The following is a 13,947-nucleotide window of genomic DNA, read 5'->3' on the forward strand; positions in this document are numbered from 1 at the left end:
ATTTTTTCACCCCTTTTTTTTTCTGTGTGCATGTCAATATCCTCTACTGCTTTTATCCCCAGAAAGAAGAAAGCAGATTAAAAAACCTGTATGCATTTGGGTGAATGTGCCTAAGAGTTTTGGCCAACGAAAGTAAGTATGCAAACTCCGTAAGAGTGTGAACATTTCGGTTCGATTTCTATAAATGAGACATTATGGAGCTCACAATTGTAATTGAGAAATAGAAAGCGGGGGGGAAAAAATGTCCTGGTGACTATTTGTTTTCCATTTTTGTATCAGATAAGCGTTTTGCTCGACTGTAACACTGACTCCCATCCCCCCTCGAAACTCCACAAAACAGCCGTCTTTCCAACGCGGGCACCGGACAGAGGCAGGTCCCGCGGCACCGCCTCTGCCGCTCCCACGGGCAGCTCCTGCGGGCACTCACTGCTCGGCACCCGCGGCTACATCGCGGCTCGGTCCCGCGGCGGGGAGGGACGCGGGCCGGCCCCCTTCGGAGGGCGAGAGGCGCGGCGGGACAGCGGCGGGACAGCAGCGGCCGCTCCGCACCCCCCACCCTCCCGCCGCTCCCCCGGGCCCCGCACCCGCCGCGATGGCGCAGGGGGGCCCGTGGGCCGCGGCCCCGGGGGCGCGGGTGTGCGGTGCCCACGCGGGGCGGCCGCTGGAGCTGTTCTGCGAGGACTGCGGGCGCTGCGTGTGCGCCCTGTGCCCGGCGCTGGGAGCGCACCGCGGGCACCGCGCCTGCCTCCTGCCCCAGGCCGTCCGCCGCACGCAGGTGAGTGCGGGCGCCGCCGGGCAGGGTTGCAGCGAGCAGGGTTGCAGCGGGCAGGGTTGCAGCGGGCCGGGTTGCAGCGAGCAGGGTTGCAACGGGCCGGGTTGCAGAGGGCAGGGTTGTAGCGGGCAGGGTTGCAGCGCCTGCGGGCGGGGGTATCAGCCGGCAGCGGGAGCAGGGACCTTCCCGCTTTGGTTGTATGTCGTGCCGTTTTCCCCTTCGTTTCTGGTACTTGTGGAGCTGGGATTTCTTTTGCCAGGGTTTAGGTGGTGGCAACTGCGAGTATCAGCGCAGTGCAACAGCGGTAGGCCAAGTATCTTCAGCTTTTAGCCTTTTTTTGCTTGCCTTATGAACAGCTTGTGGAGCTCAGGGTTTGTTGTCTCATCAGTTTTGTAGGCTAGCATAACAAAGTTTCTGTACTTCCGTCACTTCGAAAAGTGCTTTGTAAATCCCTTATGGACAGGGGTCAGGCTGCTACCACTGCACAGGGACATGCACGGGAGGGAGAGAGTTAACCAGTCGCACCCAAGCACCCGTGTAACAGGTGTATAAATCAAGGGACCAGGAAGTGAGATTGACTGTTAGGTCACATGCAGCACCATTTTATCCTCTGACTTCGACTTCGTGTCTGAGCATTTTCTTTGCAGACCTTGTGTGTGGAATCCATGGAACTTGGGTGCCCCGGGAACTTGTTTTTATTGCCAGGCTGGAAGCACCTTTGACGGAAACATAGATGCCACAGGGGAAGGGGAAATCCATTTCTGTTTATCATTTCCCCCCACCACTGTAGCTTGCTAGACCACAGTGACTACCCATGCACAGTACCTGTTCTCTGATAATCCTGGGGGATGGGGAGCGGGGGTTGTGGGTTAACCAGTAGGCAGCTAAGCACAACACAGCTGCCTGCCTACTCCCCTCCCTTGCCCACTGGGAGCAAGAGAGACAGGGGAAGAGGAAATGAAGACTAAAACCAAGAAAATTCATGACATAAAAAAAGTTAAATATGTGAAGGAGAAGTGGAGGAAAAGAGAAACGGAACAGAAGAAAAGAGATGCAGAGGTAGTCACTCACCACCTCCCATGTGTAGACCAATACCTAAACACTTCTCTACCAAAAGATGGCTAACCCACCTAATCATCCCTCCCTTCCAGTTTTATTTCTGAGCATGTCATTATATGGCATGGAACATCTCTTTGGGTAGCACGGGTCATCTGCCTGCTTGCATCCCCTCGCAGCCTTTTGTGCACTCACAGTATGGTCACATCTGAAACACAGCACCATACGAGCTCCTGGGAGGAAAATTAACAATCAGACTAGGGGTTCTTCCCTACGTTTTTTTTCTTTACCCCACTGTAGCAGTCCATCGAATATCCCCAGGAGGCTTTGCAGGCTTGCCCAGTACTTCTTGCTTGTGCTTTGTTTTACTCTGGAGAGCCTACCAGGGGGCTTGCTGAGGCCTGCATGCTGTGATGCTAAGCTTGGGAGGCTTAAAAAGTTGTAACACAGAGGTTTGAGGTATGTGAGTGCTTTTTTTGCCCTTTTTTGTTTGTTTGTTTCCTCTGCAATTTCAGAGAACTCCTTCCCACTCCTTCTGTGGTATTTTGGAGCAATGTTACTAAGAGGTTTCCTACAGAAAACAGTAGGAAAAAACAGCTCCTACAGAACTTCCTGCTTGGAAGTTCACACAGATTTGAGCAGATACACAGGTCATGGTAAACTCCTCAGGCATTTTATTGCACTTAATGTTAGAGAGCATTACAAGGGTAGAGGGCAGTGCACTGAGCTGCAAGCAAACAGCAGCACGGGAGTAAAACCATTGAAGATGTCTGAGCAATGCAGAGCACTCTTCCTGCCTGCTGGTGTGCTTTCATCCAAAGTATCCCTTTTGAAGCCGGGAACTCACTACAGTGTTTGCATTCCCTTCATGACACCGGGGCAGCGTGTGGATGCAGGTATTGTGCTGTGGCAACCTGATTTAAGCCAGGCTAGAGTGTACAAAGCTACAAGTTGTGCTGGTTCCCTGAGGGTCTGATGGACACAGGGGAGCACGTGCTGTTGATAAAGTTACCTCTGTGCCAAATTAGGAAATGAGCAGTGTGGAAACTTGTGTTCCCGTGGAAACACTCTGCCCCTAGGAAGAATCTGCTGACATCTACTGGCTTAGGGCTGCAGGGATTTCAGGCAAAAACTATCAGTAGTTGTAGCCTAAGGGATGGTGTTTTGGCTAGTGATTTTGTTTGCTGGGAGCAGTTACTCTGTACAGCCCTTGTGATACCACATCACCCAGGCAGCCCTTCTTCCACAGAGAATGTTCCACGGTGCTTTTAGCAAATCCTAGCTGTGAGTGCTAAGAAGAGATGAGAACCATTGTGTGAGGTCCGTCAGCTGCTTCATCCCTGGATCTAAGGCTGTATAAAATCATCTGGAAGGACTCTCCCCGTCCTCCTGAATGCAGGATAGAGGATCAGCATTCTTTGCACTTGATATGTGTCCTGTGAGCCTGACTGGAGCTAGGAGACTCATCTCTCAGAAATCCTTGCTTTTACAGTGTTTTCACTTGAATGACTTAAGGCATCCAGGCAATCCCTAAAGGAATGTTTTCGGAGTTGAATCCTTAGGGTGAATGACATGGGTTGCCTGGCAGTGTGTCAATTGCTAAAAAGCAGCTCTTTCATTTACCTCTGTAAAGAAAGTAATGCTTAACCAGAAATGCTTGGGGTTGGCGTAAGTGTTTGCATATGGTCACTTCTGTGAGGGAGTCAGTGCCGTGTGTTTTAATTGCAGAGAAGGAAGATTGGGTGTTGCTCTGTGGTCTTTGTCAGTCTTTGATGAAGGGAATGAGGTCTAGGCTGCAAAATAAACTAAAGCAGGCTGATACCGAGTAGAACTCCTGAATCTTCAAGTGATGCAGAATTCTTCTGGTTCTTCAGAAACAAGACTGGAAAACTGCGGCTGGAATGGATAGCATAACTAAAGCATCTTGCTCTGTGCAAGAACATTTATATGCTTGCATGGATGTATCTGTGCCAAGGGCCTTCTAGATGCAGAGTTTCTGACTTTTCCTGGGAGCCCATCTTACTCTGTTGTAATCAAATGACAAACTGCATGTGTTTTCTAAGGAGGCACGTGTCAGAAATGCAACATGTTGACCATGAAGCAACACTTCATGAAGCTCAGTTTGTCAGCCCTTCAGAGTTTAAATGCTGTGCTGCCCTGGAGATGTTGCAGTGAGCTGGTACATGGGCAGGCAGATGCTCTTGAGTGGGTCCCAGCTGCAGAACAGGACACTGATAACAGGTACAGCTGGGGCTACATTTTCTGGTATTTACTGAGAGGCTCTGTTTTAACACTAGTGCACTGAGAGTGTGGAGCAGCATTGCCTGGATCTTCTATGGTACTGATGAAAAAAATGCATCAGCAGGTGCACCAAGACTGCAGCCTGCTGGACAGAGGACAGCCAGTTTCAGAGGGCTGTGAGTGAGAAACTGTGGGGCTGGATGTAGCAGAACATGAACAATGCTGTGCTGGGCACACTACAAATATCACAGATGGTGTGATCACCAACCAAGTGATAATATTTGCTGTTGTAGGAATTCAGACTACAGCATCACTGAAGTGATAGTGGGGTATATCTAACTGGCCTTTTTGGGAAGCATCCTGAACTTTCACTGGATTTTGACTCTAGATGGAGCCTTCCACTGATACACTGAATAAAAGTACTTGGTTAGCTGCCCTTCAGCTGCTAAGTGCATTAGCATGTAGTCTTGAAATGCACAGCACCATAGATTTAAAGATGAAAATGTATTTTTCACCATAGGTTTCCCTGTTCCTTAGGAAGGTGGTACTAATTTGGAGACCTCTCCAAATTTTACCTGTATAACCGCCAGGTGAAATGTTGAAATCCTTACAGTTCATCACTGTACTGGCCCCAATAAGCCTCGTAAACTCAGTATTTTAGTGATATACTCCCCTATATGGAAAACAAGCTGGATACTGATTTCTGATTTTTACAGATCTTGTTGTGAAGAAGTGTTTTATTTTGTTTCATTGCTTTATAGGAACTCATGGCATTGTGCTTGAAGGATCTAGAAGAGAGAAAAGAGCAAGAAGCTGGTAACAGAAGGAGCATAGGGCAGGCTGTGAATGATGTGAAGGTAAAGTGTGGTTTCCTTCCCCACTGGATGGTCATATTCCAAGGAGAGACATTTTGTTTTCTGTGTAGCTATCCAAAGACCCAGACACCTACTGCTTCTCAGGAAAAGAGTGTATTCCCTGTGTGCATCACAATATATTACACTATCAGAGGGAGAGAAGAGGGAAAGAGTCTCCAAAGACCTAGTCCTCATTCCCTGATCAGCTGAACATCTCTGGAAGAACAATGTTGAAATTTTTGTGCAGAGGAATAGCAGATAGCCTGAGCTGCATGTGTTATTCTGGCTTTACTGATGTATGTTACATTGCACTGAGCTGCATTACTGAGAGTTTGAGTAAACACAAGAACAGCTCTATTGATTCTGTCTTAAGAATGGGAAGGTATGCTAAACTGCACCTCGTTTATAGAGCATGAAATGGCTTTTGCCCTAAGAAGCATCTCTAAGCAGCTCTATCACAGAAGTATCTGTAAGAGCTGGAGGGAGCTCTAGAGGTTTGATGTCACTTTGTTTTGGAGGCTTTCTCTTCTTAGCAGCTCCTTGTCTCTAGCTTGCTTTGAAAGAGGTCAGTCTTGGTACTGAAGGACTAGGTCTGCCTCTTGTTGCACTTATTACCTGACCTTGTAAATTCCAGCTGAAAACAGCACTCTCTGCATAAATAGGCACCTTAGAATCTTCCCTCAAGCTTTTCCATCCAGACATCAGCAGGTAAATCCTGTCTGCCTTTCCTTAAGGGGTAGACACATGCTAACGAAGAGATGCAGAAAAATCAGTAAAATTGAACCAAAAGGCAACTTTGAAAGCCTGAGAGAAATGTCTGAAATGTTTATGGTCTGTTGAGTGTGGGGAGACACTCTTCTGCTTCATCTGTAGGCACATGCCAATATGATCAAACGGCAGCTGTCAGAAAAAGTGACCGAGCTCCAGTTACTTCTTCGGGAAGAAGAGAATCTGGCAAAAAACTTCATTGATGAAAAGACTCAGCAAGCCCTAGGAGCACATGCTCAGAAGTTGGAGTTGTGTCAAGAACAGCTTGCAGCCCTAGAGACCTTCTCGTGTCGGATCAGACAAATACAACAGGACAGTGATCCTATTCAGTTGCTGGAGGTGGTATTGTATGGTCTCGTTCTGCCTCTTACCCTCATAGTCCTTGATAAACTGCTCTAGCGATCTCTTCTGTAGATCCTTCTGTGTGTAAGCAGCATCTTTCTAACTGCTTTTTAATTTTGTGTTGGTGTTTTGGTGAACCAGTTTGTTACCTGATTTTTGTTAGGTGTTCCTGCTATGGCATTGATTTCAGATCTGTACGAAATCCACGTTAATTTTAAGCATATATGGGAGAGATGTGTCTCTTAATCTTGAAGACAAATGCTGTATGAGGTCTTTCCTTGTCCAGTGTCATACGAAGATCTGAGGAAAGGCAGCCCTATTGGGAGCTGTTTTAAACCATGACTGCTGGATTCTCCATCTCTGGGGTGGTCCCTGGCTCCACTGGCAGGAGAAGTAATGGGCAGGCTAATAAGCTAATAAGCAGTCTGAACACAACAAAGCTTGCCTGTTATGGCCCATAGGTTTACCTAGTGATGGAGCTGTCCTTGCTCTGCGTTGTGGGGGAGCTGGGAGGGAAGAGTCCTTTCATGTCACTCTCTCTGCTAATTGGAGAATTTGGCTTTCTGCCCTCAGAAGTACACAGAAATCGAGAAGGAAATGAAGGAATCCAGGCACCTGATAGAACAGTGGCATCCAATACCTGTTTCATTTGAACACATACTTAACCATTATAAGCACTTCTTCAGAGTTCTTCAGTCCATTCTACAGAAACCACTAGAAGCCCGGCTTAAAGAAGGTATCTGGGAGAGTGCTCTGAATTTTGCTTTCATCTGCTCTCTTTGTAAATAAAATGTGGTTTCCAAGTAAGAACAGGACTTTTACCAAATCAGCTGGTGAAAACAGCAGTTTCAGTCAGTCTTTTGTTTGTCTGATGCTTTTTTCCTCCAGTTCTGTACAGTTATTTCAATACAGTTTACTTCTTTGCAGACCGTCATACCTGCACATTATATCTATGCTCTCCTTTCAGTTACTGTTGGGTCTAAGTGGTCTGGCACTGAACATTGGCTACCTGTAAAATTTGAAAGCCTTTTTCTAATTGATGTGCCCAGTGATCTTTCTGCCTTAGTCAGAAAAAATTCTGTGCTTTTTGGTACTCTGAAGGTGAGCTGATGTGTTCTATTTAGAATTACTTTTGTCTTTGAGCTGTTATTTCATCCTTAAGTGACCTTTGTCATGATTAAGGCAGGAGTTTCCTAATGGGACACAGAACCACAAAGCCACATAACCATGGGAAAACCCTGCTGCTCATTGAGTGAGCAACACTGGCCATCACATTTCACCCAGCTACCTTTTAATAATCCCTCTTCTGAGAATTGCCAAGAACAAAATAGCAGGGTGCTAGGGCAAATGGTCAGACCAGATCTGAAAGGCCACTGCAGATTGTGTGTAGGATTGCTAGACAGCATCGTGGAGGTGCTCTGCAGCTGTCTTCAGCTGCCTGACTGCTCTCGTCTGATAGGGGCTACTTTTTAAGGAATCAGATGTGATTACTTGGTGTTGTGCTCAGTTGTGTAGTTCTTTGGCAACACAAGAGTTCAGCATCTCCGTGCTATCCAAGGAGCATAAGATTGAAAGCCTACAGAATGAGTAGCCCTTCCCTAGAAAAAGTAACAGAGTTTGTCCATGAAGTTACAAAACGGAAGTTGAAGAACTGGCAGGCTTTCTGAACTGTCCCTTTTCATCTCTGTCCAGATGTTTTCAGTAGCCTTAACGCCACTGCAAAGAAGGAACCTGGAACAGTGTTGAAAACCATGACTCCTGTTGATCGGTTGCTTTTCTTAAAACGTAAGTATGATCACAGAATCCTTGGATCTTGAATTGGAAGGGACCCACAAAGATCATTGAGGTCCTGGCCTTGCACAGACAACCCCAGGAATCACATCATGTGCCTGAGATCGTTGTTCAAACACTTCTTGAACTCTGTCAGCCTTGGGGCTATGATGAGTTCCTGGGGAGCCTGTTCCAGTGCCCAACCACCCTCTGGGTGAAGAACCTTTTCCTAAACCTAAACCTCACCTGGCACAGCTTCGTACCACTCCTTCGGGTCCTGTCACTGGTCTCCAGAAAGGAGATCAGTGCCTACCTCTCTGCTTCCCCTCATGAGGAAGCTGTAGGTTGCAATGAGGTCTCCCCTCAGTCTCCTCTCTGAGCTGAACAAGCTGAGTGACTGTAGCCACTCTGTGTACAGCTTCCCTTCATCCCATCACTGTGAGTGACCCAGACCAGAAAGTTGTGGAGGCATCAGTGTTGGTGCCCTGCCGTGATTCCCTTGGCATGCCTCTTCCAGCCCCATTGTCTCTGGAGCTGTAGGTTCCATGGCTCTCTGAAGCCAAAGCCTAACCCTAATGGCAGGCTGGTGCTGCAGCTGAGGTCCCCATCACCTTGGTGGCCCAGATTAGAAAGGTGTGGAGGCAGCAATGTTGGTGCACTGCCATGATAATGCTTGGCATAAATTTTCCAGCCCCAGCATCCTTGGAGCTTGTAGGGTCTGTAACTTGCTGTACCCTATCCCTAAGAGAATCTTGGTGCTACAGCTGATGTCCCCATAACGGGGGCGGCCCAGATTTGAAAAGTGTGGAGTCAGCAATGTTGGTACCCTGCCTTATTTAGACTGGAATGCCCTTTCCAGACCCAGTGTCCTTGGACCTGTAGGTTTCCTGATTCTCTGAGCCATAACCTTGTAAAGCAGTGTTGGTGCTGTGCCTGAGGTCCCCATCCCTGTGGATGGCCCTGATTACATAGGCAAGGAGGCAGCAATATTGGTCCCCTGCTGTGATCCCTTTGGCATGCCTTTTCCAGCCCCAGTGCCCCTGGGACAGTGGGATTTCTGGCTCTGGCTCTGTCCTAAGACACTGCCAGCTGTGGGCTTCTTTACAGGTGTTTTTTAATTCGGACTTCTTGCAAGGGTCATGATAAACGTAGTAAGTGTTTTATGGCTTTGGCTGCAGATGCAAGATCACCAACCTGGGAATACGACAGCGTTCACCCAAGACTGAAATTGTCCGATGACCGTCTTGAAGTAAGCTGCAGCTGGAGGAGGATATTTTACCCCTGTGGTCCCCAGAGATTTGATAAATTATGGCAAGTGCTAAGCAAAGACGCATTCCTCTCTGGGAGCCATTATTGGGAAGTTGACCTGCTTCATGCTGGAGCCGGATGGTGGATTGGCGCAGCCTACCCTTCCATTGGCAGGAAAGGAGACTCTGAAACCTGCCGGCTGGGCTGGAATAGAGCATCTTGGTGCCTTAAGAAGTTTGAATTGGAATACTGGGCATTTCACAAGGGGGAGAGAATCCCCATCTTGGTAGAGGATGATCCTGACCGCATTGGCATTTTTCTGGATTATGAAGCAGGAATCCTTTCATTCTACAATGTTAGTGATGGAATGGCTCATTTGCACACCTTCCAGTGCAAGTTCACAGAACCAGTATATCCAGCCTTGAGGCTCTGGGAAGGGTCCATTAGAACATGCAAATTACCATAAGGAATTAAGCAAAAAAAAAAGCCTAGTATTTTATGTTTTTTCTGTGAAAACCACTTTAGCAATTATCTACACGAATTAATCTCTGTATGAAGTTGTAACTATGATGCTTTTAGAAGGTAACAGTAAGTTCAAGAAAACCAACTGTAATTTTTAATGTCTCTGTCAATGGGGGAAGGTGATCTGGCTCTTATAAATGGTGTTGATGTACCACCTGAAGTGCCATATGTAATATTTTTGTACTTTTTTCAACTTGCAAAATGGAAAAAGTCTAGCTGAAAGAAGCATATTACAGCTCAGACTGGAATGGGGATATTGACATATTTTTTTATGAACTTCCTTCCCTCATCTGTCTGGAGAGGCTGCAGTTGTGTATGGTAATGGGTTTAGTTTGGTTCAAGCTCAAGTTTATATATTGTATATTGTTATAGCTGACAAGGTCAGATTTGGATAATAAATGCACTAAGTGAATTATCTTATCCTTACACGTCATCTTGGAAAAATCAAAGACTGGCATGGACTTTTGGAAAGGTCCCTTCTGAAGTAGGAGCTTCTGAGGCCACATTTAATAGCCACTAACTGGTCTTACATGTGACAGGGACTTTGAACTGGGCTTCTGGATGGCCCTATTCTTCTCTATTAAATGGAAACATGAGAAACAGCTGTGTACAACCTGCAACAGAGTCTGAAATGCCTGGAAGGCCCACAGGTGCAATAAAAACACTAGGTCAATGGGGCATTTATGCCCAACTTATTTTTCTGTCCACTTTGCAAAGGCTCTTTAACTGCAGCTGGATAAACATCTGTTCACATAAAACTAGGAGACACAGCTCGCAATTTTCTGTATATGGACATTTTTTCCCCCGATACATTAATTAAAGTCTTGGGAATTTTTGGAGCCTATGTTTACAGCAGTCTCTAGGACCAGCCCTGCTAGACTAAAGAACCACTGCTATTTGAAGCAGGTCAGGTAATCTCACAGTTTTCAAATACTAAAGGCCCTGGAGTCATCACCAGTGCTAGCAAAGGCAAGGTCTGAGCATAGGCTGAAACGGAGAAACAAGAGCTTGTTTTATAAGCTAAATTTATTTTTCAAATTTGAAATTTAAAAAAAATCTTTTAACAATTTAGTAGTTTTTTAATGTAAGGCAAGCATACTGTATCAGTCACAGCTCACATATGTTCAAGCACATGACTCAGTCTCTGCTTCCCCATTTGAAGAAATGAGTACAGTTTCCTCAGAATTGCAGAAGAGTAAACATTTTGAAAGCAAACAGCTCACAGGTACAGAAACACCCACCACCAAATTCAAGGTACTTCACCACCTTGTGATGAAAATAAAAGTAGCAAGTTCCAAGTAACCATCACTAGTAAATGATTCCACCACAGAAAAAGAAGCAGATGAATTACACCGAAGCAGTTCTGTGCTAAGAGAGGTAATTGGGGAATGCCCAGTTTGCAGCTGCTTCCATATGGCTCCTTCCTGGTCACAGGAAAAAGCAGCAGGCTCATAGCAGTGGGACTGCATTTCTTACTTAGAAAGTGAGAAGCTGGGATGCAAAAGTAGAGCACACAAGAGGTGCACTGACCATCACGTAATGATGTGATGTAGTGTCCTAGTTAGAACGGCTGGGACCAATTCATCACTGGATGGGTGTAACCCAAAACTGTGTATTCTATAGCCTTCCATGCCATTTCCCAGAAACTGTTATCAGTAGAGGCCTGCGAGGTAGGAAGATGTTCCTGTCCTCATACCCTTTTATGGAATTCCCCGCTCTGAGGGAGGGACTGAGCATCCTCATGCCCTTTTATGGAATTCCCCGCTTTGAGGGAGGGACTGAGCACTCCCGCCTGAGCTGGAGAATATATAAACTGGGAGTTTCGGAACCTTTCCACCACTCGTGGGATCCAGAGGAAGACTGCAGCTCACTGCTCTCAACCAGACTGAGACCACCACCCTCAACTGGACTGCAATCACCACTTTCTGACCAGACTGCAGCAGCTCTCCCACCAGCAGTTGAGTTCATTTCCCCTGCTGGTTAACTTTTAAATCAGCACATTTTTGGTGCCCAACATGGGGCGGGGCGAAAGATGGTGGCGGCGAAGCGCAGCGTCCTATCCTTGCTGGCGGTTTACGCCAAGGACTCGGACCTGGAGTCAGACAGTGAGGCCGGCACGGTGGGGAGCGACGGGGGAGCGCCTGCGGAGAGAGTGCGGAACATGTCTCCAGATGAGATCAAAATCCCTCCTGAGCCTCCTGGCAGATGTTCTAACCAGTTGCAGGATAAAATTCAAAAGCTGTATGAGAGGAAAATGAAAGAGGGCATGGATATGAACTACATCATCCAGAGGAAAAAAGAGTTTCGCAACCCCAGCATCTATGAAAAGCTGATCCAGTTTTGTTCCATTGATGAACTTGGTACAAATTATCCAAAGGACATGTTTGACCCTCATGGCTGGTCAGAGGATTCGTATTACGAGGCACTAGCCAAAGCCCAGAAGATTGAAATGGACAAACTGAAGAAGGCCAAGAAGGAACACACAAAGATTGAATTTGTGACTGGCACTAAAAAGGGCACAACAACAAGCGCCGCTTCTACAACCACCACAACAGCCAGTACCACTGTGGGAGATGCCCAGAAGAGGAAGAGCAAGTGGGACTCTGCCATCCCCGTGACAACAATAGCTCAGCCCACCATCCTCACCACCACTGCCACACTGCCGGGGGTTGTCACAGTGACAACCAGCGCAAGTGGATCCAAAACTACGGTGATATCTGCTGTGGGCACCATTGTGAAAAGGGCCAAGCAGTGACTGGTCGTGCTCCAGGCTTGCAGCCTGTGATAGGTGCTGCCCTCTGTACTCCAGCTCAATTCTGAGGGAGTTAAAGCAGAGACAACTGCTCAGTGTCCACGTTCAGATGTGTAGCAGAGACCTGAAGCAATCTACATCTGTGATTGTAGGCTCACCCTTTAATAGCCCTATATGGCCAGTGCGTAAGTCCAGCGGAGAGTGGAGGCTGATGGTGGATTACTGTGGACTCAATGAAGTCACACCACCCCTGAGTGCTGCTGTGCCGGACATGCTGGAGCTCCAGTACGAGCTGGAGTCCAAGGCAGCCAAGTGGTATGCCACCATTGACATTGCCAACGCCTTCTTCTCCATTCCTTTGGCAGCGGAGTGCAGGCCACAATTTGCTTTCACTTGGAGAGGTGTGCAGTACACCTGGAATCGACTGCCTCAGGGGTGGAAACACAGTCCCAGCATTTGCCATGGACTGATCCAGACTGCACTGGAAAAGGGCGAGGCTCCAGAACATCTACAGTACATGGATGACATCACTGTATGGGGGAACACAGCGGGGGAAGTCTTCGAGAAAGGAGAGAAGATAATCCAGATCCTCCTAAGAGCTGGTTTTACCATTAAACGAAGTAAGGTCAAGGGACCTGCTCAGGAAATTCAGTTCCTAGGAGTGAAGTGGCAAGATGGACGTCGCCTAATTCCAACGGAGGTGATTAACAAAATAGCAGCCATGTCCCCACCAACCAGCAAGAAGGAAACACAGGCTTTCCTAGGTGCTGTGGGCTTTTGGAGGATGCATATCCCCGAGTACAGTCAAATTGTAAGCCCTCTCTACCTTGTGACACGGAAGAAAAATGATTTCCAGGGGGGCCCTGAACAACAACAGGCCTTTGAACAAATTAAACAGGAGATTGCCCATGCAGTAGCCCTTGGGCCAGTAAGGACAGGACAGGATGTGAAGAACATGCTCTACACTGCAGCCGGGAAGAATGGCCCTTCCTGGAGCCTCTGGCAGAAAGTGCCTGGGGAGACCCGAGGACGACCGCTGGGATTCTGGAGTCGGGGATACAAAGGATCTGAAGCCAGCTATACACCAACTGAGAAAGAGATCCTGGCTGCTTATGAAGGACTTTGAGCTGCCTCAGAAGTGATTGGCACTGAAGCGCAGCTCCTCCTGGCACCCCGACTACCAGTGCTGGGCTGGATGTTCAAGGGGAGAGTTCCTTCTACACATCACGCCACCGATGCCACATGGAGTAAGTGGATCGCTCTGATCACACAACGAACCCGGATAGGGAATCCTAATCGCCCTGGGATTCTGGAAATTATCACCAATTGGCCCGAAGGTGAAAGTTTCGGACTATCCTCTGAAGAAGAAGAGGAGCAGGTGACATGGGCTGAGGAGGCCCCACCATATGACCAGCTACCAGCAGATGAAAGGCGATATGCGCTCTTCACGGATGGCTCCTGCCGCATTGTAGGGACAAACTGAAAATGGAAGGCAGCTGTGTGGAGTCCCGCACGGCGAGTTGCAGAAGCGACCGAAGGACAAGGTGGGTCAAGTCAGTTTGCAGAGCTTAAAGCCATTCAGTTGGCTTTGGATATAGCTGAATGAGAGAAGTGGCCAAGAC

At 47.6% G+C, this 13,947-nt stretch overlaps 1 protein-coding gene and 1 pseudogene across 1 annotated transcript; both read left to right on the forward strand.

Moving 5' to 3' along the window:
* The first annotated feature begins 592 nt into the window (after positions 1-592).
* On the forward strand, positions 593-9,575 carry TRIM14 (tripartite motif containing 14). Its single transcript, XM_027709683.1, has 6 exons — positions 593-775; positions 4,831-4,926; positions 5,797-6,030; positions 6,607-6,769; positions 7,726-7,818; positions 8,982-9,575. The coding sequence occupies exons 1-6, from the start codon at positions 593-595 to the stop codon at positions 9,515-9,517; spliced, it is 1,305 nt and encodes a 434-aa protein (XP_027565484.1). The 3' UTR covers positions 9,518-9,575.
* A 2,030-nt stretch (positions 9,576-11,605) lies between these two features.
* On the forward strand, positions 11,606-12,328 carry LOC113981952 (annotated as a pseudogene).
* The last annotated feature ends 1,619 nt before the right edge of the window (positions 12,329-13,947 follow it).

This window comes from Neopelma chrysocephalum, unplaced genomic scaffold (assembly GCF_003984885.1).
Source record: "Neopelma chrysocephalum unplaced genomic scaffold, ASM398488v2 Primary Assembly neopelma1_96821, whole genome shotgun sequence".
NCBI classification, from domain to species: Eukaryota; Metazoa; Chordata; class Aves; order Passeriformes; family Pipridae; genus Neopelma; species Neopelma chrysocephalum.